The sequence below is a fragment of the Pelodiscus sinensis genome, chromosome 9 (assembly GCF_049634645.1).
Source record: "Pelodiscus sinensis isolate JC-2024 chromosome 9, ASM4963464v1, whole genome shotgun sequence".
NCBI lineage: Eukaryota > Metazoa > Chordata > Testudines > Trionychidae > Pelodiscus > Pelodiscus sinensis.
The window spans coordinates 16,156,617-16,182,306 of NC_134719.1; the positions used below are offsets into that span (position 1 = coordinate 16,156,617).

Consider the following 25,690-nt stretch of genomic DNA (forward strand, 5'->3'; position numbering starts at 1 on the left):
GGAGAGAAACTTTATATGTGTGCTGAGCTTCTCAATGAGGTCAAATGCAGGGCAGCCAGTCATTTTATGCTGTCTAGCCCTGTCAAATTGTCTTACATGACTATAATACTGCCTTGGTTGCATAAGTAAGAAAGCTGAAAAGATATAAATGTCAAGATAGCCAAGTTCCCACGGAAGACTGGTTTAGAACTGGAGCTTATATTAAAGCTCATGTTACTCAGTGGCCTAATTAAACCAGACAAGCCTTTATACCTGCCAAATGTATAAATAAAGTCTGCCACTGCGTTGTGCTGATACAGCCCCTTGATAACGGCCATTTCTTGTCAGGTGTTTACTTCTCAAAAAGGGTTGGTGTGGGATGGGGGCACCTGTGTAGTGGTGAATGTTTAAACAGCGACAGATTATATAAAGGCATGTGAAATTTATTTTGCAACCTGAAAGAATGATTTATTTAAGGTATTAAATGGTATATAACTCGCATCTCATCAATGCAACCATCACCTTTTATGCTTCTCATCTGAAACTTCAGCAGTAGCTGACATTTGCATTGTTTTCTTGTGAAAGTCTGTTCTAATTTGCACTGATATACCCAAATCCATATATTTTTATTCTTCTGATCTTTCCCCATAATCTTTTATTTAAACTGCATCTTTTCTGAAGCAAATATACTTGGTAGGGAGTAAGTATAACAATCGCTTTTACATTTTAGGAAGAGACCCAGACTCTCTAGGAAAGCTGTTGAAATCCAAGTGGGGAAAACTGCTGGGACCAGATTATGAAGTCATGGTATGTTATCCTTCAATAAAGTACACTCATTTATGTTTCTTTAAATTCCAGTGCTGTGAGCTTAACTTTACAAGCTGTTCAGGGGCTGGAACGGATCAGTAGAGTAGCATTTTTTGTTTTCCTTGAACAATCGAGAATGAAATATAGGGTTGTTATAATGAACACATTTTTGTTCTATGTATATCTGTAGTCTTGCATAAGTGTGAGTAACTTTTTTTTAAAATCAACCTCAGTTTTAAATTTGTAACTTATCAGACAATTACAATATTTTGCATTTGTATGATTGTTTTTATGATCAGTTTGTTTTATTGTACATTTAGAAAAGGCTCAAAATATGAGCTGCATTTTTCACAATTAATCTTACATTTTTATGAGAAATATTATCAAATGTATTTCATGGAAAAGGAGGTAGTTCAAGTTGGGAGTAGGGTTGCCAGGTGTCCAGTTTTCGTCCAGACCATCTGGTATTTGTGTCTCCTGTCAGGTTAAAAAACCCAGAAAATACCGGACATATAAATGTTTTTCTCGGACAAAAGGCTGGCGGGGACATTCTTCCCCTGCCATGTCTGGTGGGGGGAGCAGGGAGCATGGTGATTTAAAGGCGCAGTTACCTCTTTTTAGTCTCTCTTCCCCTCCCTCCCCTCACCATGTCTGGGAATTTTTGTGAAAGTATCTGGCAACCCTAGTTGGGAGGGGAAAGGGGTAACTCTGTGGTGTTGACATCCCATTAGATTTTTCTTCACTTCTTATTAGAGAATTGGTGAGGAAGAGATTGATTCCTTTTCTAAATACGAATCATCAGAAGGGGAATGATTTTTTTTTTAAATTCATTACAGCCTTTTAAGATTGTGCTAACTAACTAATGCATTTTAAATAAAACATTCGAGCCAATATCCTTTTCTGAAGCCCTTAAAAAAAAAAACTATATCAGTGATACATGTCCTCTTGATTCAGAGGCTGTGTCTACACAGCAGGGCTTAACTTGAAATACATCAATTGCATAGCTTATTTTGAAATTGGGAGCGTCTACACAGCACTTATTTCGAAATAGAGCACTCTTCCTCCAACTTCCCTTACTCCTCGCACAATGAGGGTTACAGGAGTCAGAGTAAGAAGTCCTCCAGCTTTACAGTATTTTGACATTATTTCAAAATAACTGCCTGCTGTATAGATGCATACTGTTTTGTTTTGTATTTTGTTTTTTCTGAAATATCATTGCTGTGTTGACATTCTCAGAGATGCTTACTTTTACTGTTTGGTAGGACGATCACTCCAAATGTCTTGTGGGAATATTTAAAGTTGCATTAAGAGGTGTTTTTTCAGAATTCTCTTCTCTGCGATGCATTAATATTCCTTTAAAAGCTTTGAAGTCTATGTAAGACATTTCCCAGTTTGTGAGAAGCTCAGTGGGCCAAATTTTCCTGTCATTGTAGCACATGGAGTTGTGATCGTGCAAATATCAAAATTTGGCCCATCTGAACAATAGCAAGTCATGGTCAGACCAGCACCTTTTTTAGTCTGTTTTCTTCCATTGCGTATGCCTCCCTTCATTTCTGAATACCTTGCTTTACCATAGCACACAAATTGGTTTGAACCTGACAATGCAAATCCTTACCTAGTCCTTACTGTCTCACACAGCTCCCTTTAAATCAATAGGGCAATTAAGAGTTTGAAGGATTGAGCCCCTTCTGATGATTTATCAGCCACCAAGTCCTTCTGAGGTGAGGAGCTAGTTACTGAGCATGGGATTTAGAGTTATCACCACATGCCAAGTCACCAAACTGGGCCAAGACATTCATTAAAAATGAAAAAGCATAATTTTCTTCTCCCCCTATTTTACCGTCATAAGAACGGCCATACTGGGTCAGACCAAAGATCCATCTAGCCCAGTATCCTGTCTGCCGACAGTGGCCAATACCAGATGCCCCAGAGGGAGGGATCACAACAGGTAATCCTCATGTGATCCCTTCCCTGTCACCCACCTCCAGAGAAACAGAGGCTAGGGACACCATTCCTACCCATCCTGGCTAATAGCCATTGATGGATCTAACCTCCATGAATCTGTCTAGCTCTTTTTTTGAACCCTGTTAAAGCTCTAGCCTTCACCACTACCTCTGGCAAGGAGTTTCACAGGTTGACTGTGCGCTGAGTGAAGAAAAACTTCCTTTTGTTTGTTTTTAAACCTGCTGCCTATTAATTTAATTGGTGATCCCTAGTTCTTTTATTATGGGAAAAAGTAAATAACTTTTCCTTATTCACTTTTTCCATACCAGTTATGAATTTATAGACCTCTATCACATCTCCCCCTTAGTCTTCTCTTTTCTAAGCTGAAAAGTCTGTCATCTGTTGTCATATTCAGTCCTCTGCTGCAATCCAGCATTCTGTGAAAGAGTGTGTACTAGTAATATTTAATTGTCATGGTGTACAATTTTTAGGTGGTTTGTGTGGACATGCCAATTACAGATGATGCTGAGCTCCAGAAATATTCAAAGGTATGAATTCTTATTTCATGCGTGCTTTTTTTTTTTTTTTTTCGTTTTCAATGGGCATGAATCAAAATCCTAGGTATGAATACTTCTGAAATAGAGATATAGGGGAAAGTTTGGGCATTGGCTTGAGCCTCGAGCTTATTCCTCAGAGAAATACTGCCACTTGTTGCCAATGCTGATCATGCATGTTGGGTCTGAGTTCCTTCACGCACTTTTAGTGAAGGAAAAAAACCCACTTCGGAAAAAAGGCCATGTAGAATGTCCTAAATTTCATCAGACTCTGATGGACAAGTGGGGAGCATAGTGTTCAATAATCTAGGGCTCTTCACTTCTACATCTGGGGACTACTGGCTTAAGTGCTTTAGCTGATGCTAGGTACTGGGATAGAGTTGGAGAGAGACAAGAGTGGCATCTTGATTAATACCCAGAAACCAGTGCAGAGTATGAAGCAGATTACACTGACTACAAGAAACTTTTTGCTAGATAAGGTCCTCATGCTGTAAGAGATTTGCAAGTATGGACTCTAGAGTAATAAGACAATGGGACTCCATTCAGTATGAGATCCTAAATGAGCATCTGTCCAGAAGGAGCTGTGGTACCAGCAAGAGCGCCAAGTTGTGAACTTGAGTGATAGAATGCAGGTGAAGTTCCCGAAACAGATGTTGTCTCTGTTAACTTTGTTTCTTCACAGCCTACCAGTTTGTCTGGATTAAGCCTCAGCTAGTCTGCTCAAAGTTTTCCTAATCTTGAAGCAGATATTTGCTATGTAGAGTTTTTTTTACTAGACAGGAATACAGTATAAGGTTGTCCCGGGGGGAAATGGCCAGCACAAAATTAACAGAATTCCTTGTGGAAATAAGGATATAAGTGACAGCAGCTATTTGCAAAAGATGCTTCAGAGAGATGTTCACTGCTCCCAAAGACTGGTACAAATGTCATGAAGAAATGTGATGACTGACTATATGGTTAGGTTTAATTTGCTTCCTCTGAAATAGCGATTATGATCTTGTGACAGATGTGGCAATTTCCTGCAATAGTCTACATTGACTTTATTAAGTTTATGCATTATTGTAGGCTGGGATTGTATGTAATCTCTCTAGGAGGAAGAGATGTGACTGATGTAAGACCTGGATGTTCAAAACAATGTATTGATAATATCCTTGGACTTTTGGGACAATATATTTTAAGTAGATTTCTTGAGGAATACCTCTGGGGAGATTAATGTACGTTCTCTGGTTATGCAAATAGCTTCTCAACTATAGGTATGTCCAGAGGCAAGGGTGTCTGAATGCCAAAATAAAAAAAGGCCAAGCTACATAAAGAAATGGCTGATATATGCCCAGCCTGAGTTTTGGTTCTCAATGCAAGGCCAATTTGAATTTGTGCCCATGGGGGAAAACAGAGTGGTTGGTTTTGAAAAACTAAAACCTGCCAGAGCTCTATGCTGGAGTTCAGTGTGTTTTAGTATATGTGTAAGAACTTATTATTTTTAATATATTTTCTCTGCTATGCTTTTATCTTATGAATTAATGTACTTGCTTAGGTGTCTATAGCCCTTGGATAATGAAAAAAAGGCATAGGTGCTAGCCTTTTTAGGCAAGCTGGCTTGCTGGGGATGTCACAGTGGAAGACACAAATCCCTGGTGAGGAGGTTGTGGTCTCCACCTAAGAGAATGATGACAGGGAGCTAGAAGCCTAATGAGTTCCCTTGATTTAACCATGGAGGGGGAATACAGTTGCCTTTACCCTGAAACTGTCACAAGTAAAATATTCTTTTTGGACACAAGTTTAGTGGAGAGTAGCTCAATTTTTAGACAGAGGATACATTTTAGATGCTCTTTTTAGAGATGGTCTTATACACTGACCTCTCTTCTCCCTCCCCTCCTCCCTCCCCCCTTATCACTGTAGTGATATTAAGAAGATAGCGATTTGCAATTTTCTAAAAGACAGACTGTACAAGTTAAAAATAGCATCTAAATAAATATAAAAAATAGCAAATTTGTGTGATGCAACCCTAGTTATGTCAGTTAGAACTTAAACATGCTAATATGCAGGTAGTTTAATTTTAACTGGTCATTTATAGAATGTTAAATGTATTGTTACATGTTGAAATACACATTTTTAAACATAGCCACTGCTTATTTTTTGGCAGCTATTGCCTCTTCATACTTTGAGGTTAGGAGTAGAACTCGATACATTTGATGGACATCATTACATATCTTCAATTGCTCCAGATGGTCCAATTGCTACGCTTGGCCTACTACAACTGGAAGATGAACTTCTAGAGGTAAAGACCACAGAACTAAAAATGAAGTGTTCTTTCTGCTCACCTTCTTGAAAAATATGCTTTTATGAGATTTTAGGCTGGTTAATGCATGTGCACAATAGTATCTTTTAAACAATTAATGGGTAGGAGGAACATAGGGTTAGGAGTTGGAAAAGCTGGGATCTGTACCATTCTAGCTCTGCCAAAGGCTTCCTGTAAGATTAGGGAAAATTCCCGTAAATTGTGGTTTTGTCTGGATGTGGAACAAAAATGAGGCCTTTCTTGTGTGGTGTTCTGCCAAACAGCACTACTGAGCTGTAGAGTTAGGCTATGTATGCTCACGGCAGCATGTAAAGCACAGACATTACATGTGTAGTTACATACAGCTAGGGAAGCAGTGGGGAAATGGCAGTGCAGACACTTAAGCACTGCCTCCCCTCTCCACTGCTATTTATACTTGTGCTAGTTGGCTGTTCAGAATCTGTAGTCTATACACTGCTGTAATACAGATGTACCTCCAGTGTCTCTCTGTGTCTCTCTCTCCCCTGTGGAAATTGTTCTGTTTTGTATGAATAATCTTTAGGCCAGAAATAAAGACTCATTGCTCCATAGGGAGGATGCTCACTTGAGATACAGGAGACTCAGATTCAAGTCCCTGCTCTGAATCAGAGTCTTCCATGTCTCAGGTGAGTGTCAAATTGACTGGGCCATTGGCTGTTCTGAGGAATCTCTCTCTGTCTCTGTCTCTCGTATATCCTGAAACATTTTTCTGATGCAAGTTTTATTGAAACAGAAATGCTTCTGTGACATGCTTCTTTTTTGTCACTCAGCATTTCCCCAAACAATAATATATTGTGGGGAAACTCCTGAAAAGCTCTGCTGACTGTATATCTCTTTCATTGTATTACAAAGTTGAGAGGAAGATGGTAGGTTCCTAAACACCATATTTAAACTACTAAAGCACAAAGGAAAGGGGGAAGAATTGAGGGAAAGTGATGATTTTGGAAAGCAGAAGTATGTGATATGATATGATAAATGGGACATGAAATCTTAATGAAACCAAGCTAAATTGCAATGCACAGAGATGGAGACAAAGGAAATGATATTGGACAGATCTTGACTTCAATAGTTGTATGCACAGCAGTAAGCACTACTTGGTAGCTGTAAAATCTAATTTTTTATTAGGTCATTGACAGTTGTTGAAATTCTGCATTCTTTGCGTTGTAAAAATATTACATATACTACCAAGTGTAAAACCTAGATTCCTTATTTATTTGTGGACGCTGCCAATTGCTACATTGAGAGAGGGTGGAAAATCCTTTGTATTTAGGTTGCTTTTAAAAAAAAGTATAAGTGCAATAAGACACTTGGAAGGGAATACTATTTTACATAAACACCATCCATCTGTGTTATAAAATTCACTAGCAATTGCATTGAGGTCTTCTGTTATCACCAAGCAACTAAAGTTTATGGGATAAGGCTTAACTTGTTGGGACTTTCTGCTGAATTGCTGATTGAAATTGCTATTCCTTTTATTGTGTAAAACATTTCTACATAGTCTCTCAAGGATCTAGCTAATTTGATCCACTTCACCATAATTTTAAAGCCTGCAACAATTGTTGAAGTTTGGATTTGGTGCATTTGATTTAGAACTGCTCAGAATCTTCCAGACTTTGAAATTTTGGTCAAATGTTTCCTCAAACTCAGTTTTGTTTTTTTTGTTGTTTTTTTTTGTTTTTAATGAAAGAACATAAACTGACTCACCAGAGCATTTTGGGACTTTAAATCACATCTACTTCGGCCTTCAATGTGTAATGTGCATTTGAAAATTATTTGGTGATTTGTGTGATGTTTCAAACTCCTGGAGGGCATGTGCCTATGTCACCAAAACCATCATTCTTAATTGATCCTAACTGGTATTCTTGTTGGCAGACTTGACAGAGAAACCACAAATCTACTTGGGCAAGGAGAATCTGTCCCATCCAGCACATAATTCAGGCACAGGTGGGATGGTGGGCAGGAGATTGAACTGCTGTTGCCAATGGGATGCCTGTTGATGAAAGGAGCACTTCAGTCTTGTGGGCTGTCAAGCCAGCAGTTTATACAGGCACTGAAAAGTGCTTAATAAATAAAACGTTCTGACGTTAGGGCTAATTTCTAAAAGCACTTTAAACTGGAGTCGAGTACTCAGTTTTCCATTGGGGGATGTTGGGAATAACATACCTGGAAAGGACCCAGAGAGAATGACTACCGTGGTGAAGGGGATAAGACTAAAATGCCTGCTGTAGAAGGTGCTGAGACTAGAAACACGCAGAGGGCAGGAAATGCATGAAGGGAATCTGAATAGAACAGGAGACTTGGATCACCACTATGAAATAATAGTAAAGTCACCAGAATCCAGAGATGGAAAAACAGTCTTACAGTAATTTATGTATATTTTAGGGGTTACATTAACCAAACCACTCAAGCTTTCCTGGAATCCCTCAGTGAAATTAGACCTTTATATATAGTTGTGGAGGACAATTATTGTAAATAGTTTAATGGTTTAATGTAAACAAGAGAATATTTATTATTGCAGAACCTGATCAATATCCTTTTAAATATCTGAATGGGGGTGCATGTTTTCTCTTTTGTGTCTAGGTAAATGGAGTTCAGCTTTATGGGAAATCCCGCCGTGAGGCAGTTTCTTTTCTTAAAGAAGTGCCACCTCCATTCACTCTGGTTTGTTGCCGGCGCCTGTTTGACGATGACAGCGAGACCTTTGTGGATGAGCTCCCCACTGTCAAGGTTCCGTTTCCCGAGCCAAAGGTAGTGATTGTGTAGATCAGTTGGATAAATGTTCAGTAACTTTCTAAAGACAGTGTTTTGGCTTTCCTCTTGTTTGCTTCAACCATTCTCAGCTGTTTAAAATAAAATGTCTGAAATCCATTTGCACGGGTATGTATGCTAGCTCTTTGTACCCAGCTGTCTTGTAAAATGGTTTTTACATCTCATCGCTGTTTCATGTGGAAATGCTAAGCAGCTTAAAACATGTGAGAAATCCGATTGGTAAGAAGAGGGATTTACTTTGTGCTTTTGTAGGGTCATCATTTATAATCATTAACAAAAGCTCATCTTATTTACTGAGGGGTGTCAGTGTGCTTAGTGCTTCTGGAAACATTTAAAAAAAGGTAACATCTGGTTCTTGTCCATCGGTGTTTCTAATCACAGTAAGATAGTCATCACAGCTCTGCTATCGTAATACAACCAAGTGATAGGATTCAGCCCTGATAGACTGATTTGTCGAAGTTGTTAATTTTGTTCAAATTGCTTTGTTATGACTGATGTCATAGGTGATTGGTCAAACACCATTGAGTCCTCTTCTTTCTTCTTCCTTGCATTAATCCAGTCAAATGGTGTCTGCTCTGAGTTCTCTCCCTCCAGGTCCCTAGCCTCTATCTCGCCTCATGCTAACATGTCTTCCTTTATGACAGGGATGGCCAAACCCACTATCTTTCCAGGCCACACATGACAATCTTCAGAAGTTGGAAAGTTGGAGTGTGCCTGCTGGGACTCTGGGCCTCAGCCCTGCAAAAGATGCTTATTGGGGTATCAGCTATGAGCCATGACAGTAGACTTCAGGGGACTTTAAAAGACAATGCACATGGGGTGATGTGCCCCTCCTCCTGACATATGCCAGTGTTTGTTGGCCTGACCTGACTATATGGTGCTGCAGGACCCATTCACTAGAGCCAGCAACCTGGGAACAGTGGCTGTGGGGCAGGGCAGCAGCAAATAGCTGAGAGCTGTAGGAAGAGGCTTATGAGTGTAAGAGATGAGAGGGTTTGCCGGGGGAGGAGGAAGGGCTGACTCAAGGGGTGTGTGTGTGTGTGTGTGCGTGTGTGTGTGTGTGTGCGCGCCCGCGCAAACCTTCATATTGTGCTCCCAACCCCAAGAAGGCATCAGCTGTCTCTGACAGAAGTCCTTGGGCTCACTATGCTGTGTCAGGTAGAAGCCCTGAGCTTCCCTCCCCCAATCTGCTAGATAGAGAATGGGAGGGAGGATTAGGGGGCTCTGTGAACATGCCACAGTTTGGCCTCCCATGCTTTATAACATCCTATCATTTCTTGGGCTAGCCTCTGTCTTTTTCTTTCAGTCTTTGTATGTTGGAGTCTCTCTCTTTCAGTTGTGAGGACTGTGGTTTATGTGCTTATGCCACTTGGTCCTGAATGCCCTCATTTTTTCATTGAGGAGTGTCACCTTGAGGATGTCTCTAACTCGGGATTGGGCAGTAATTTTTGATGGCATGGGGAGGGGGGAGTACTCCAAGATTTTGGAAAGTGGTAGAGGGCCATACTCTTCCAGGATATTAATGGAGGAATTTTGGGGTCTGGGAGGAAGTTTGGGTGAAGAAGGCGGTTGTGACCTAGGGCAGGGGACTTGGATGCAGGATTTGGGATGTGACCTTGGGTAGGAGGAGATTGTGATCTGCAACAGGGAATTGGGGTACCAGATCTGGGACAGGGTATGGTTGCAGGAGAGGGCAGAAGGTTTGGGTTTGTGAAAGCGGAGAGGGGGTGGCAGACGGTTGGGGAAGAGAGGAGCTGAGGTGCCAGAGGCAGGCTTTGGCTGGGAGGTGCTCTCCTGCAGAAACCTGAGGCAGACTGTCTGCTGCAGGCTGCTCACTGCTTCACGTGGCTCTGCTCCGGGCATGACGGGAGGAGGCAGGGGGAAGGGAGTCGAGGAGAGAGGGAGAAAGCTTCCTATACTGCCCCTGCTTCCAGCAAAAGTTCTCGGCTCCTATTAGCCGGAAACTGAGAGATTGGCCAATGGGAGCTAAGAGATTTTGCTGGGGGGTGGGAATGGTGTAAGAAGTCTCCCTCCTTCCCTCCCTCAGCTGTTCAGAACTGAAAATAGCGGTTCCGGCGAGGCGGCCATGAAGCCGGTGGCTTGGTGGGCCAGATCCATCCCATTGGAAGCCTCTTGCCCACTTCTGCTCTAATTCACACATTTCTCACTTGGTCTTTCTTGCTTATACTACACAGCTATCTCCACATTTGCATTTCTGGGCAATAGATCATTTGTTTCACAGACTTCCCCTTGTCTCTTTCTAACAAATACTACAGCACTTATCTCTCCCCATTTAAGCCAGGTATTTATTATCCTTGCTTTGATTTCATCTTGTGTTTCTTCAGGTTCTAGGCCCCAGATACTTGAAATTTTTCATTTTCAGTATTAACTGCATGTCAGTTTACAAGGGTGATTCTTCATTGTTCACATTATTGAAATTGCATACCATATTCTCTTTCCTCTGTGTGTTTGAGGCCACATCTCTACAAAACATCTCTCTATTTATCAAGACCCTCGTGTGGACTATCTTTCTTCTTATTGTATAGAATGATATAATCTGCATTAAGCATGCACCAAGGTGTCTCCTATATGTTCCTTGTGAGGATATCGAGGATGATCTTAAATAAGGAAAGGGTCAATGCTGATCACTGACATGCTCTCTCTTGTACCAATACTTTGTCCATTTCACCACTAAGCGTTTTGACTGGTGACATTGTGTATACGTACATGGTTTGAACAAGCAGCACATACAGTTCTGACTTTGCTAGGACTTAGCACACCTTTAAAAAGGTGTTGGCACAAAACCAGGTAAGTAAGTTGGAGTATTGTGGCACTTGTTCTTTTACATTCTGAAACATAATATTCCAAAATAGCATTTGGTAGTGGATGTACCAAACTCATTAACTCAATGAGAACAGGGTTTGGCTTTTGCTTCAGTAGCAACAGAATAGTCTTTGGGTAGGTTGAAATAAACCAAGCCGAGGTAGTCTGGAACATAAATAATACAGTGTAAATCTGCATGTGAAAGTTACATTTTATTAAACAATAACAAATCTAATTGATTTAGTGACATTTTCTCTTTTAAGGGTAAAGCATGAAGTGTTCAATAGGGACCCAGGAACACTTGATATTGTTGTCATTTATGCTTGACCAGAGTGTGCCTGGATTTCGAGAGATGATTTGACTTTTTCATGTTCTTAGGCTATGATAGTATTTTAGATAATGTATTCTCAGTGAAAGATATTTCATGTTCATAACTTTAATAGGGTTTACTCAGGTAGGTCAGTAAAAACTTCATTGTACTATAAATACAGGGTATGTAAATCACTAAGCTAGTATGCTGACTATGTACATCACATACATCATTCTTCTGCTTAATAGGTGAGCAGGAGCTTTTGAATTATACTAAATCTAAGTCTTGTTCCCATTAGCTGATTACTTCCATCTTGCAAATCAAGTTTTTATGCAAAACTGGGGAAACAGGAGGTGTAGCATGTCTTTCCATTCTAGAAGCTTTAAAAATCCCAAATGACGGGTTGAATCTTGTAATACTTTTCCACTATAAAATGTTTTTACTCCTGGTTGCCCCTTCTCCCTGATCTAGATTCCTTTTGGTAGGATAGCCTTTCTAGGAGGTTAATTTGGCCTGTACTATGGATGCTGTGCTCAACTGTAGAGGCACAAAGAGGAACCATGTGCCATTTACGAATGTTCTCTTCTATTGCTATAGAACTCCTTCTTCCTTACTATTTGGCCTTGCTTCTTACTGAGCAATTTTCAGCCTTGTGACACCAGTTAAACACATTTGCCAACAGTTTATAGCCATTGGATGACCAAAGACTTCCTCGTTCCTTAAATCCACCTCCGCACTATTTCTACTTTCTGGATCAGAAAAAAGAAGCTTCTTTTCCATTTGGGCTAGTGGTGATGATTGGTGATACTTGCATGATTACACAATAAGATGAAATTAAATGAATACTATCTTTAATAAAGAAAGGTTCTGAAGTTTTCTGATGAGAATTTCCATTTAATCTTCAAAGAGATCATGCTTTTTTTCTATGGAGCACCTTTTCTTCGTTTACATTTACAATATTGTTTTCCTCTACAACAAATGATGTAATAGCAGTACAATCTGTAAACAGTATTTAATCTTAGACAACAAGGAATGATTTTTTCAAAACTTTTTGAAATATGTTTGTGAAGTTAGTTATTTTTAAGTGGGAAGCAAAAATGATAAAAAAAAAATATTTCAAAATCATGTACTCAGAGTTGCAATTTGGGATTGATTTAAGAGTCTAGTACTTAAAATGTTCAGAACCTTCTGCCTTTTCAGGGGGTTTCCCTTATATGATGATTGAATCTTTGTGTTGAGAAATTTATTTTTCCTTTTATGCATCTAATGGGATGGCTGAAGTCCATTGAAGTGTAAAAGGTTAGTGCCATCCTTAACATTATATAATTACATCTCCGTATTTGTGTGTGCAATGGTAGGCCTTGATGGATATGTTTAGCTTTGCCATTGGGAGTAGTCACAGTGGGACTTCCTGTGATAAATGCACAAGTGTTTGCAAAATCAGGACCTAAGTCTGGATGGAATTAGAAAGGATATACAATATTTCAGATGAATTGCATCTTGGATGACCCATTAACATAGCAGTAATATTGAATGAATAAACATCTATTCAGGATTGAAAAGAGTGATAGTATTTACAACAGATATTTTATTTTTCAGATGAAACCAGAAGTAGACCTTCATCCTGAAGAGGAAGGAGATGGTGAACTAGCATTATGGTCTCCTGAAGTGAAAGTCATTGAACTAGAAAAAGATTATAAAGGCTTAGGATTCAGCATTTTAGATTATCAGGTATGCTTTTCATTGTACAGATCAGTAAATACTGAAAAAAACTCTGATCCTTTTCTTCTCTTGTTCTGTGCCTCAACATTTCCTGTAAATATTTTTGATTTGATTAAGTATTTATAAAATAGTACAGGGACATGGTATTTGGGGGACATTTTTGTTACTGTAAGGGCACATTTCTCTGTTACATTGGACAAACTATGTAAGTTATACTGTAGAATATTGTTTTAACCCAGACTAATTACTGGATATTGTAAAGTACCGTTAATCATACTCTTATATCTAACTTTGTGTTTTAAGGCTATGGGTTCTCTGAATCACTGGGAATTACTTCATAAATAACTGAGTAGTGTGAAAGCATTCAGTTAAAATAAGTTTGTGATAAGCTTGCTAGTGGAGTGCCTTGTACAGGGGCTATAAGACGCCACGGTAATAAAAATAAATAACCACCGTTGGTTCTTTAGGACCTTTTACAAAGGCCATTAAAGTCAGTGGGAAGATTCCTGTTATGATCAATAGACAAGGGCACAACTATTTATTTTCCAATTTAAGAGCTATTGATACAAAGTTTTAACACAGTTGACTTCGATGATGAGGTCATAACCAGAAGTGACAAATAGGGTCAGCATGTAAAACCCAAATTAACTTTTTTGCTAATAAAGCAATAATTTGCTTGTATTTAATATATTTCATAAGAAAAGGATATAGATATTAAATAATCGTGTCTCTTCATAGCTTTAAATTTTTAGACCAGCATACTTGGGATAAAGAATTTTTTTCATTATCTACTGTATATTTGAGATTGCCTGCCTGCCTGCCTGCCTGCCTGCCTGCCTGCCTGCCTGCCTGCCTGCCTGTCTGTGTGTTCAAGAACTCCTCCTAAATATTAAGAACTGGGATACAAAATTTGATATGTCACTTCCTCTTATAATAACTTAAAGCAAGGTAAGGGTTTGGTTGTGACAGGAAAATGGGATGTGCCTGGAATGAGAGTGCTTCTCATAAAACCATACAGAAAAGAGAATCACCAGATAGATGAAAGGGGCTGGCTGGGGATGCCCCTTCCTCTCCCATCTGGAACTGCCCCAGCCCTGAGCTTGCCTGCCCCCCACCTCAAGGTGCCCTTTAAGGAGAGAAAGACAGGCCAATTCATATGGGGACATTGCTGGCTGCCCCCCTTTGTCATGGAGTGAGGGTAAACTGCACAGTTTGCTGAATACCTTACTATGGCTGGGGAGCAAAGAGGGCAGATGAACCAGTCCCCCACCTGTGCCTGCTGGAGCTGCAGTGGCCATGGAGACGTCCTTCTCACCTGGCTCCAAACAGCTGTGGTAAGAAAGGGCTGAGGTAGTCCTCTCTTCCCTGGGGCAGCCTGCACGCTGAACCGCTCATCCCCAGCCTCACTTCACAGCAATGATTTAAGTGAACCATGTACATTTTCATTTTAGTTTCCAAAAAAACATCAGTAAAGAATTTGGCCTTAAATAACTATATAGAAAATAGAATTTTGAGGTCAGGATGAAGTTTCTAATGTTACCCATCACTGTGGTATTTTAAAACCTTTATGTACCACATTCATAAGAATTAAAATTGCTGGATTGCTCTTCATAATAACATTGTGGCTGAAGGGAAAAAAAGTAGTCTATCATTGCACATAAATGTCAAGTGATATAAAAATCAATTACGTTTTTATACTGTAAGACATGAATCAGGAACATATTAAAATACAAATACTTGGAGTATTATGTAAAACCTTTAATTCCATATTTTGCTAGTACGATTGAAGATTACTGAATATAGATCCTGTTAGTCATTGTTGCTGATACATGTTGTGTTGCAGTGCCAGCTTTTCAGTAGAGTCCCTAGGACTCTACAAAGCAGCCATATGCAGATTTACTTTTAAGTTCTTATATAATAAGAATGAATGAAGGCTTAATAACAGGCTTTTTATTTACTTATTCACAAATGTAAATATATTAGTAATGTTGGGATCCTTTCAGATTTAAATACTTTCAGATCAATATTAAATAAACAGTAATCTCAGCACTTTATCATTCTAAGATATATTGTGCTAATTTTATCTTCGGGATTACCTTGTATATTTGTGTTTCTCTTCCCAGTACATGAGGAGTTCAGTCTTTGAGAGGGGTGTATGTAAATACCCAAAGCACTTTCTGCAGCTTCATTGCAAAACAATTAGTAGTCCTCAGGTGTGGGAAGAAGTGGGTTGAATTTGCCAATTGGAAAACTACTCAAAAATTTTGTACGGGGTGCTTTTGGAAAGTACAGATGACAAGTGCACAACACACAACTGAAAATCAATGGAAACTGATTTTCTGCCTTTAAACTTCCCACTTATAAGTTAATACAGCTTTATAAATGTCAGTGTCTGTCCAGCCTGGTGGTGGGCAATAATTAGGTGCAGGCTGGATGCAGTTTGCCAGGGTTAGCGCTGCCACTGTATTTATCTGCGCCTCTGCAGGTACGGGTGTGTGCAGCTCCCTTTGGCCGCAGATCGCCTTTTCCAGCAAATGGGAGCTGTGGAAAGCAGTGTCCTGTTCCGTGCCACTGCCCACAGCTCCTATTGGCCAGGAACAGCCATCCGTGGCCAAAGGCAACTGCATGCACCTGGAACTACGATAAAGCAGATAAATACAGGAGGCGGCCTACCAAGGGCTGACCCTGGCCAACTGCCACTTCAGATATATCTGTTGTGTTCCTGGCATACACATGGAGAAGCTTAAGAACACAAAATACTCTCATTGAAATGATGTAACCTAACACTATTTCTTAGAATTACAGAGTAATTACACGTGAGAAATCCAAAAACCGAGAGAAAGCAAGCTACAACACAGAGACTATTGAAAGATCCTGATTGAATGCTTCCCTACAGAGCCTCCTGACCTGCAAGCAGGAGCAAGAAAACCGCATGCTATCTGAGGGTATGTCTACACTACCCTCCTAGTTCGAACTAGGAGGGTAATGTATGCATACCGCACTTGCTAATGAAGCCCGGGATTTGAATTTCCCGGGCTTCATTAGCATAAGCGGGGAGCCGCCATTTTTAAATCCCCGCTGCTTCGAACCCCGTGTAGCGCGGCTACACGGGGCTCGAACTAGGTAGTTCGGACTAGGGTGCCTATTCCAAACTACCGGTACTCCTCGTTTCACATACCCTAATATAATTGTGAGGGGGTTTGCCTATATGGCAACGAAAAACCTGCAGCTGGCCTATTCCAACTGACTCAGGCTCACAGGGCTTGGGCTGTCAGGGCTGTTTTGTTGCTGTATAAACTTCTGGGCTTGACTTGGAGCCCAGACTCTTGAACCCAGCAGGGTGGGAATCTACAGAGCAATGAGTCAGCCCCTTTGAGTGTAGCAAGCCTAGAGTTGGCAGGTTTTTCTTGTCTGTGTAGACAAACCCTCAGTGTTCTCATTAGCAAAATAATTGTTTAACCCTTCATTGAATCCTATTACACTGACACACAACATATATTTCAGGACAAGGGTTTAAGTTTTCAAGTACTTCAGATACAAGCCCATTTGTGCGTCTAAAAAGCAGTACTGATAAAAACTCTTAGCGATGGAGAATAGGAATTGAGTACCGAGAGAGTGAAATTATTACTCTGTTATATTAATTTTTAATGGACTATCCTTCTCATGATGTTACAGCTGTAAAATAAATAAGCATATCCTAAGTGATCTAAAGGATATTCCGAGAAATGTATAAACGTAGCATCAGCTAATTTATCCTTAACTTGCATAACTTTAAATACAAATCAACTATACTGAATAAGAGTGACCTTAATATTTCTACCTCTTTCCTACATTTTGGGTTTTTTTTCCCCTTTTTTTAATGTTTAGTAACTAAACACGTCAAATTTTCAGTTATTTTCATGAGGCGCTTGTAAATAGAAATATGTTACTGAAGCATATGGTATCACAACACAAAGAGCGGGGTGGCATGTACAGAAGTTTTATCTGTGGATTTTAAGCTTGGGATTTTCAGCTTTGCATGGTCATTTAAATGTAATAGATCTGTTCGCATTCACCAGAGCTACTAAATTCCATTTTGAAAAGTTTGTAAAACTACTAACTTGAACCTTGCAGATGAGATGCTATTATGTAGAAACAGGTGATCTCATGGTCATGTCCCTAAAATGGAGTATTGATTTTAAATAACAGCCTCCCACTCAATGTTTGGGTGATTAAAATGAATAATAGTGATATTATTAATACAACAATGATATTATAAAAATACAGTGTGCTTGAGCTGTCAGAGCTCTTTAACTTAAGCTTGTTCTTGGAGACCATCTTGAAAACCACCTGGTACAGTGTTGGGTGATGATGAAGATTCTACAGGTGGCATACCAACTTCTGAGTTGTGAAACTTTATCTCAGTGGTGTCTTGAGGGGCATTGTTACTGAAGAGTCCATCTTAAAACACAAGTCCTGTCCATTTTCTGGTTATTAAAGAAGGCATGGTGTAAAGTTTAGTCTATTGGCCAGTTTCTAGGTTGAGTAATATTCTTTATTTCTCTTAATTTTCCCTATAATTTCACTTGGAGAAGTTACTCTTTGCTCCATCCTCTAACTAATATGTATGTAGCATTGCTGGTATGTTCAGTGGTAACTACATTGTGAAGGGAGGATCAGTGATCCTGATGAACAATCTGTAAAGTGCTTTGGGCTCATGTGGGATATATGAGTATGCAAGAGTATATTAAATTTGTTCTCTGCCAGTAGGATGTGGAAGTTTTGCCTATTAGCAGCTTTGGCTGTCACAAAAAAGGAGTGGAGGTTTGGCTCACCCTGAGAACTAAAGCACCCAACCAGGCATAACACATATTTTGGGAATAGCCACCATTGCTAGTAATAATCATATATTATTTTTCCCTTTTAAGGGAAGCTCAAGAGAAAATGATTCTTTTATCATAGAAATGGGAAACTGTTATATACAAATGAATGTGATTGTGTAAGCTAGATAAGCAGGCAGGAAATTTAGCACTCAGGATGTAGACATTTAAAAACTGATGAAACTAGATATTAGGCAGGGTACCTTGAGCCATAGGTTCTGAAAGAATAGCATTTAGCATGGATCCAGCAAAGCAAAGAGATTCCATACCCAGTTAACGATGGTGTTACGGAAGTATAGGAAAAACCACAGGTAGTTTGTCCTTCAAATTTTATGAAGTAATATTAACTCAAAACCAATTCCTGAATGATCTGTTGAGCCTTTATCAAATTAAACAGCTAAACAGACTTTATACAGAGCATAACTGCCTGCATTTGGAATGCAGAATATTTTAAAATATCTGATATGTGACTGCTGCTAGAATCATGGGGTGAGCGTGGTAGTAGTGGGGGGTATAAAAATATTGGAAGAAAATTAGCTTGCATTTACATGACATCTTTAATCCACAAGAATTCTAAGGTACTCTTCAAATCTCTTCAATCACATCTGAAACTGAGTGACTCCTGGAACCAAATGCAGATGCCACTGAACAATGCATAGTAGCATGTAAACAAACAAAAAATTGCACAGGAGTTTCCAAAAGAGGCCTCAAAAGTTTTAAAAGGGGACACCCTAATCCATTTATATGGTGTTTAGAGTGCTCATCAGTGTGATTTGGGTTAGAGCAGTGTAGAACATCCCTCTTGCCAAACACTGTGCTCTTACAAGTTTTTGGGTTTAGGCCATCTTGAAATGAATGTGTTTTGGACAGAGGCATAGTTACATGCCTATGAAACATACTTTCTTCTGTTCACATGCTAGAAACCAGTGACTTATTGGCAAGCATGGTTGTATAGCTATATTAAAAAGCAGTTGTACTAGGACTATACGCTTGGTTCTGGAAAAGCTGATGAAGGCTGCTTTTCTTCCATCTCCACAACCCCTCCACATGTATTAACATCAAAGTACTGTAAGCCTTAATGCCAACTGTGCTGAAGATCTTGTCTCACGGAGAATTTGCATGTTCCTCTCTATGGGAAAGTTCTACGTCCCTTAAATCATATTAAGCTGCTTCATTTGAAAAATAATACTTAATAGTGTGGTCATGAATGTAGCTATTGAGAAAATTCTCTCATAGTTCTGCTTAAATACCGCTTTTCGCTGCTGAGAAGGGGATGAAAGGAATGAATACATTCCTGATGGAGTTTCTAGGGTACTTGTGATGAGTGACTTCCAAAACCTCAATATAGCAGCACTAAAGGCATCAGGAAACCAGAAGCCACTTTAATAGATCAGAGGCTTTATATATCAGCATGGGATCCAGATGGGATAGACGGAACAAACTCATTGTTACAAAGAAACTAAACAGGAACTAAGATACAGGGAGTTGTAAGAAGACTTGGATCTGTGCTGAGGTGAAGTTTAGGGACTGGTAATTGATTTCTCTCAGAATAAGAAGATAGGAGAGAATACCATAATGTATTACAACAAGAAAGTAGAAGTATTTGTAAAGGGGACTGCCACATCTCATTAATTGGCTCTTGTGATGTCTTTTGTTTTTTGAGCAGATTTTGCTTTGAGAACTGTCATGGCTCTTTTCCAGGTAAATATTTTATTTTTGGAGAATACCCCAACACTAGGTTTGAACATCTGTTCATTCAGCATCCTCAAAATAATTAAAAGAATAATCAATGGTATTAAAAGTTAGCTACCTTCCCTCTCTCTTGTCTGCTGCAAGAAAGAGTCTTTTATTTTTAAATATATAGGAAGTCATTGTTATTCTGCAGAAGACAGTCTGTCTAGCAGGTCAGGGTGGAAATTTAAAGGGCCAATACTGTACTGGTCCCCACTAAATATTGTCTAAAAACTTAGTTGTGAAAAGCTACCACACTGGTGAATATTGTAGTTGGGAGGCTGGAAAAAGCTGAATGATTGGTGGCTCTAGACTGGATCTGCAGTCTGACTGTGACCAGTTGGAAGCCACTGAACAGAAGACATAGTCTTCTATCCATGCCCATTGATGGCCTCCAAGTAGACACAATGAACTAGCAGCCTCTGAAAGTTCTGTTCCACATCCATGTTTAACTCTCTTGGGGCATGTTGGTGATGATAGGTGAACCTGAAGAAATTCAGAAAAGTCCCTGAAAGTTTTTTCAGCATCTTCACTTGTCTCCCTTCCCTCTCCTTCCCTTTCACCCCCTCTCCCCCCCAAAAAGATGCATCTTATTAAATCCAGCCAGGTTTTACCTCTCTGACCATGTTCAGTTCCTTTTTTGTCAGGTCCTGCTCTCCACATCAGTCTTTACATACTTTAACCTCTCTTTTATGTCTCTACATTTTTTCCTACTACCATTCTTTTCTGACGCTTTTCTCATGACCACTTAACTCCACCAAAGCTCCCACTCTCAACAGTCCTCCTTCAGCCTGGCGTGCTGCATGTTGCCCCTTATCCTTGAATTGTCCTGTGCTGTCTCCAATATTCCCTTTAAGTCCCACTAGGTAGGTAGGTAGGTAGGTCTTTGCTTGCTTTGCTGCATCCTGTTTGCTAAGGTTCAACTGCTAGTTTTCTATTTATAGAGCAGACTCCCTTGGGTAGGAAGCTGTTTTTGTATTTTGTAAAACGTATCACCCTTTTGGGTGCTGTATAAATAATTATAAAGAGCTCAGCAAGTTACTGCTAACTACACTAGAGGTCCCCAGAGGGAAATGCACACTTGGTAAACTTATTGCTTAAGAAGCATGAGGGTCCCAGGCTTAGTGTGAGCCATACTCAAATGTAGAATGTTGTTTAAGATCATACATGTGATTGGAAATAAGATGACTGTCTGTTCAGCTGCACAAAGGCTGGCTGGCTGTGCTAATTTTGGGCTTCTAGCTGATATGTGCAATCATTGTTTTGATCAACTGTATTTGCATTTTCTCCCTTTACTCACATTTTCTCCCTTTACTCACATTTTCTCTGACTCCACCTATTTATAGTGCTGACTTAGTCATTTTTCCCATTGCCCTTTTAAGTTGGGAGTGGTGGTATCCCCCTGCTGTTTTACAATTAGCTGCTTTGAAAATCCTATCTGGATTTTTCTTGAGTCAGTATCTATTGTTCTCCCTGAATCTTGGAAGCCTAAGAGTTGATGCTATTAGAAGAGGGCAGGTAGCCTCAGCTCACAATTTCAGTTCTGCTGAGACCTAGCACAGGTAGAGGGATCTTGTAGATAGACCAGAACTTGGCTAGACAAGAAGGAGCGGGTGACTGGGAAAAGTGTTTTTGAAGGGGTGGCTAGAAAAGACAGACAGATTTTCTGGCAGAGGAGAAAAATTGATCAGAAGCTTATTGTCCATGGTGAGAGGGAACAGAGTATAGGAGATTTCTGGGCATGGCAATGTTGGATTGTGAGGAAAGGGCTGAAACTCAGGATGTATTCTTAAACTGCGAAAGATGGTACTGAGGATGAAGTTTAGGCCTGATTTTGGTGCACCTGAACTAACCTGTCCATCTTTCATATGCATCCATATAGAATGCTCCCTTTCAGAGATCAGTTTCTGCTAACTGTTGATTAAGGAAAGTATCGTAATTTGGTTTGTACCTGGCTCCCCACAAAGAAATACTTCAAAACAACTACAATAAATTGTATTTCTTTGATTTTGTATTCTATAGAGAAAATCAAGCAGTGCGACTCATGAACTTTACAAGATCTAAAGCCACTTCCCATTGACATTACAGAAAGTGCAGTGTACCTCAGTCCAAACTAGCTACAGTATATTCTTACATCTCCAGCACATGAACCTCCTCTGAGTAGTACTTGGTCAGTAGCAAGCTTGGTGATGGTTTGAGTGGATAAATGCGTAAAAGCCATTAAATTCGTTCCTTTTGGATAGAAAACAGTTTTGATTTTAGACCACCAGAAGTAAAGGGTTAGTGCAGAAAAACCTTTTTTCTGCCGCCTACTGCTCCCATTCAGTTATTTATCTTTCCTCTTTGTATTTTGTTTTTCTTTCTTTCTGAATTCCATTTCTTTACTGACATTTCTCACAACAGAACTTTTGATTAACACCAGCTGTGAACTAGTTTCTGAAATTCTTTTGCTTTATTCCCTCACTGCAGATCAATAAATACCCATGTTTTATTTCCGAAGCTTTGCCTTCCTCCATCCAAAAAAAAAAAATCAACCCAGGCTAGTCATTCTGTGTTTTAGGTTTATAATCAAGTCTTACATATTAATAAATCTATAGTTTTCTCACTTGCTAAGGTAAAAACACTTTTTTTGTGTTAAATAGTGTCATGAGTGGTCGTTTTGGCTTCAATTTAGCATGAGTAGCAGTTGCAGAATCAGGCCTTAAATTATGCTTTGTATTCCAGTCCAGTTGTTTCCAGTGTCTTGAGTTTGCTGGTGATTGACTGCACAGTGGAACATGCAATGGTAAAAAAGAGCCAGATCTAACAAACTAGCTTTAGCTCTTTCCAGGAGGTAAAACTTTGGAAGATGTCTTGTAGAGAGTTAGGGCAGCTGGTTTTAGGAATTAACTTCCCTCCTCATGTCAGTACTACAGAGAAACACTTCGATCATTTGGTCCTTTTAGGCTCAAACCTACATTGCACCAATGGGAAGTGCACAGAACTCATTACAATTTCTCCTGTGTTGTGCTCTTTGCTTGTGTACTTGAAAAGCTTACTTCTGTTACCATCTTCTCCTCCCCACCCAGTTCTAACCATTTTCTGGCCTGCATGTTGAAGGGGTTTTGCAGAAGGAATGCAATATGTATGCCTTTCGCCAATCTCTGCACTCATTATGAGTCCATGATATAAGCAGCTCTAGCACAGCAGCTCTGAGGATGGACCCAAGGAGTGGAGAGAGGGATTTCTAATTTTCCTTGGTCATTTTAGGGATAGCTAAAATCAAGCCCTTTAAAAATTACTAACTAGTCCTCACCATGCTATTATCTATGGTTTGCTTCTTCTTTAGGGCTTAAAGGAAGCTATAATCTGTCTTTGTGAGGTATTTAATTTTTGCTGAGTTTAATGTGTGAGCAGTTTTCTCGGGGGCGGGGTGGGAGGGTGAGTGAGAATATATGAATATGCTGGAGATGGTTTTAAGTAAGGTTTTGATAAATTCCTCAACATTTTAATCAAAGGGAAAACTAGGTTTTGGTATGGATAAAATATATCACAAAAATAATGCTGGGAAACAATTTGCATATTTGGTTTGGTCCTTTTTCTAGTAGAAGTCAATACATTTTCGAACAGACAAAGTCAACATGGGATTTAGGTCTCACAATATGTTTGATTTTTTTTCCTTTTTAATTTTGAATACCTGGAAAGTTTTTTGATTACTAACAAAGCTAGTTTTCCTATATTAAGCAGAGATCACCCTGAGTAATATATTTCATGTGATTGATTGCAAGCCAAACTAATATACAATAATGGACAGGATAAATTTGAGCAATATGTCTGCTTATGGTTATTGAATCATGTTTTCTTTTTCTGTTCAATATTTTTCTTGCCTCAGCCCAATTATTATTCATTAATAAGGGCACATAATATAGTTTAGTTTATACCTATTGCAGAGGTAAAAGACTGTAGTTTGAATATCAGAAAAAGAGAGATTTTTAAATGTTATGGTATTTAAGATACAAAATAAAGGCTTTCTAAAAAAATACTTGAGGACTGTAAGAGTGTGTCTACACTTCACTCTTAGCTCAATATAAGCTACACAGTTCAAGCTGCACAAATTGTGTAGCTTATCTCAAGTTAATTTCAAAATAGCGCCAAATTGTTAAATAAACTGTCTACACAGCTCCAAATATAAAAATTAACTGCTATTCCGAAATGTCCCTTAATCCTTGTGGAATGAGGTTTACAGGGATGTTGGAATAGCAAGTCAGTTATATTTCAAAATAACGGGCTTATTTCAAAGACGCAGAATAGCTATTTTGGGATACCAGAAGTATCCTGAAATAGTGCTGCAGTGTAGACATATCCCAAGTAATCCTATGCAAAATGTAATGTCATAGTAACCTAATTAACTTCCTTTGATCTGTAACATGCTTCTTTTGGCTCTGTCTTGTAAATTCTTCACTGCACAAATTGGCAGTTGTAAAAGTGTTCAGATAAGTTACAATTGGTACAGAAAAACTGTCTCAGACTATTTGTTTTGGGATGTTTACTGTACCATGCCACACGATTCTTGGTATACGTGAACAGATAAGTTCTTTTGAGGCAGCAGGCAAAGTTCCTTCTAGAATGCTGCAGTGTTGAAGGAAGTTGATTCAGCGTAATGCAGCTGTTAAGTGGTATCAAAAGTAATGCAGTCTGAAGCTAACTGAGAATAACTGTATACAGTAAATGTCAGTCACCTGCAGTTCTCATAAATTTTCACATACTTTCCCCTTGCGTGAGACAGGGTCCAGCTAGCATTAACTCTATGCTTACAAGGTGCTGCATTCAATACTCTGATGCATATCTGTGCATAAAGTCAAAATCTGATAACCCAGCAGAATGGGATTCACGTTAACCTAAACCTCTTCTGTCATTATCAGTGCTGTCACTGGTCTTTAGTGCCCTCTATTGGGTAACACAGAAATTTCATAGGCTTTGAAAATAATAAAGGCATCAGTCAACAAGTATCATTTTGGTTCTTCATGAATATGCTGGGCAGTTATTGTAGACATTTACACTTCAGCATTTTTTGTACAATAAAGAAACTTAGTAGCTGATGAGTTCAAAATGATCCGTGTCTATGGCATGTGTAACTAATAAGAAACCCACACTTCAACTGCACTAAAAGCATGAGCTCCATCAGTATAGCCTCATGAAGCTATGCTGACATATACTCATGGGGTTTATAACAGCATTCTAGCAAGCTCAGGTTTTCAAGAAATTTGTTGCAGTTCAGGACCAGGATCCCCAGGGAGAGCAATCCAAGTGGCTTTTTTTTTATACTCTTTGCAAAATGAACAAATGTAGCTCTGAGAATGGCAAAGCAAACATGCTTGTTCAAGAAAAAGTTTGTGGATTTTGAATGGAAAAAAATATGATTAGGAGAAATATATATAATATTTGTGTTAAATCTGAGTAAACTGTGACCATTTTATGAAGTTCATACTTACTAGGTCAGGCCTAACGTAAAGGTCAAAAAAGCCAACTACTAAGGCCTGTTTCCTAAAGGGGGATTTGAAGGTGAACCACCTTTTGTCTTAGTTGTAAACATGGTAAAATATGCCCCACCCTTTTTTGTCTTGTTTGATCCCTAGGGAATGCAAGATGCTGCAGTGAGTATATTGACTTTTAGCAATGCTATTTGCATAGTTCAAATCGATTATTGGTGCCCGTAAGTCTAGACAAGGCCTTACATCAAACTTGGGCAAAATATAGCCCATGGGCTGGATCCAGCCCACTAAGCCACTAGATCCAGCCTACAGAAGCAGCAGGGAGCCCCAGGAAGGTTCTCCTGTTTGCCCTGCACACCGCTCAGAAATGTGGCTGCTGGGCCCCATTTCTGTTTCAAAACTAG

At 39.3% G+C, this 25,690-nt stretch overlaps 1 protein-coding gene across 10 annotated transcripts in view; it reads left to right on the plus strand.

Annotated features, from left to right (window-relative positions):
- The window catches only part of PATJ (PATJ crumbs cell polarity complex component), a 225,361-nt gene that overhangs the window by 41,717 nt on the left and 157,954 nt on the right, over positions 1 to 25,690 (plus strand). For all 10 annotated transcript variants that reach the window (XM_075936118.1, XM_075936115.1, XM_075936122.1 and 7 more), the window contains exons 13-17: positions 710 to 786; positions 3,222 to 3,278; positions 5,428 to 5,562; positions 8,182 to 8,349; positions 13,103 to 13,234. In XM_075936118.1, the coding sequence (XP_075792233.1) occupies positions 710 to 786; positions 3,222 to 3,278; positions 5,428 to 5,562; positions 8,182 to 8,349; positions 13,103 to 13,234 (569 nt within the window). The remainder of the gene's footprint in view (positions 1 to 709; positions 787 to 3,221; positions 3,279 to 5,427; positions 5,563 to 8,181; positions 8,350 to 13,102; positions 13,235 to 25,690) is intronic.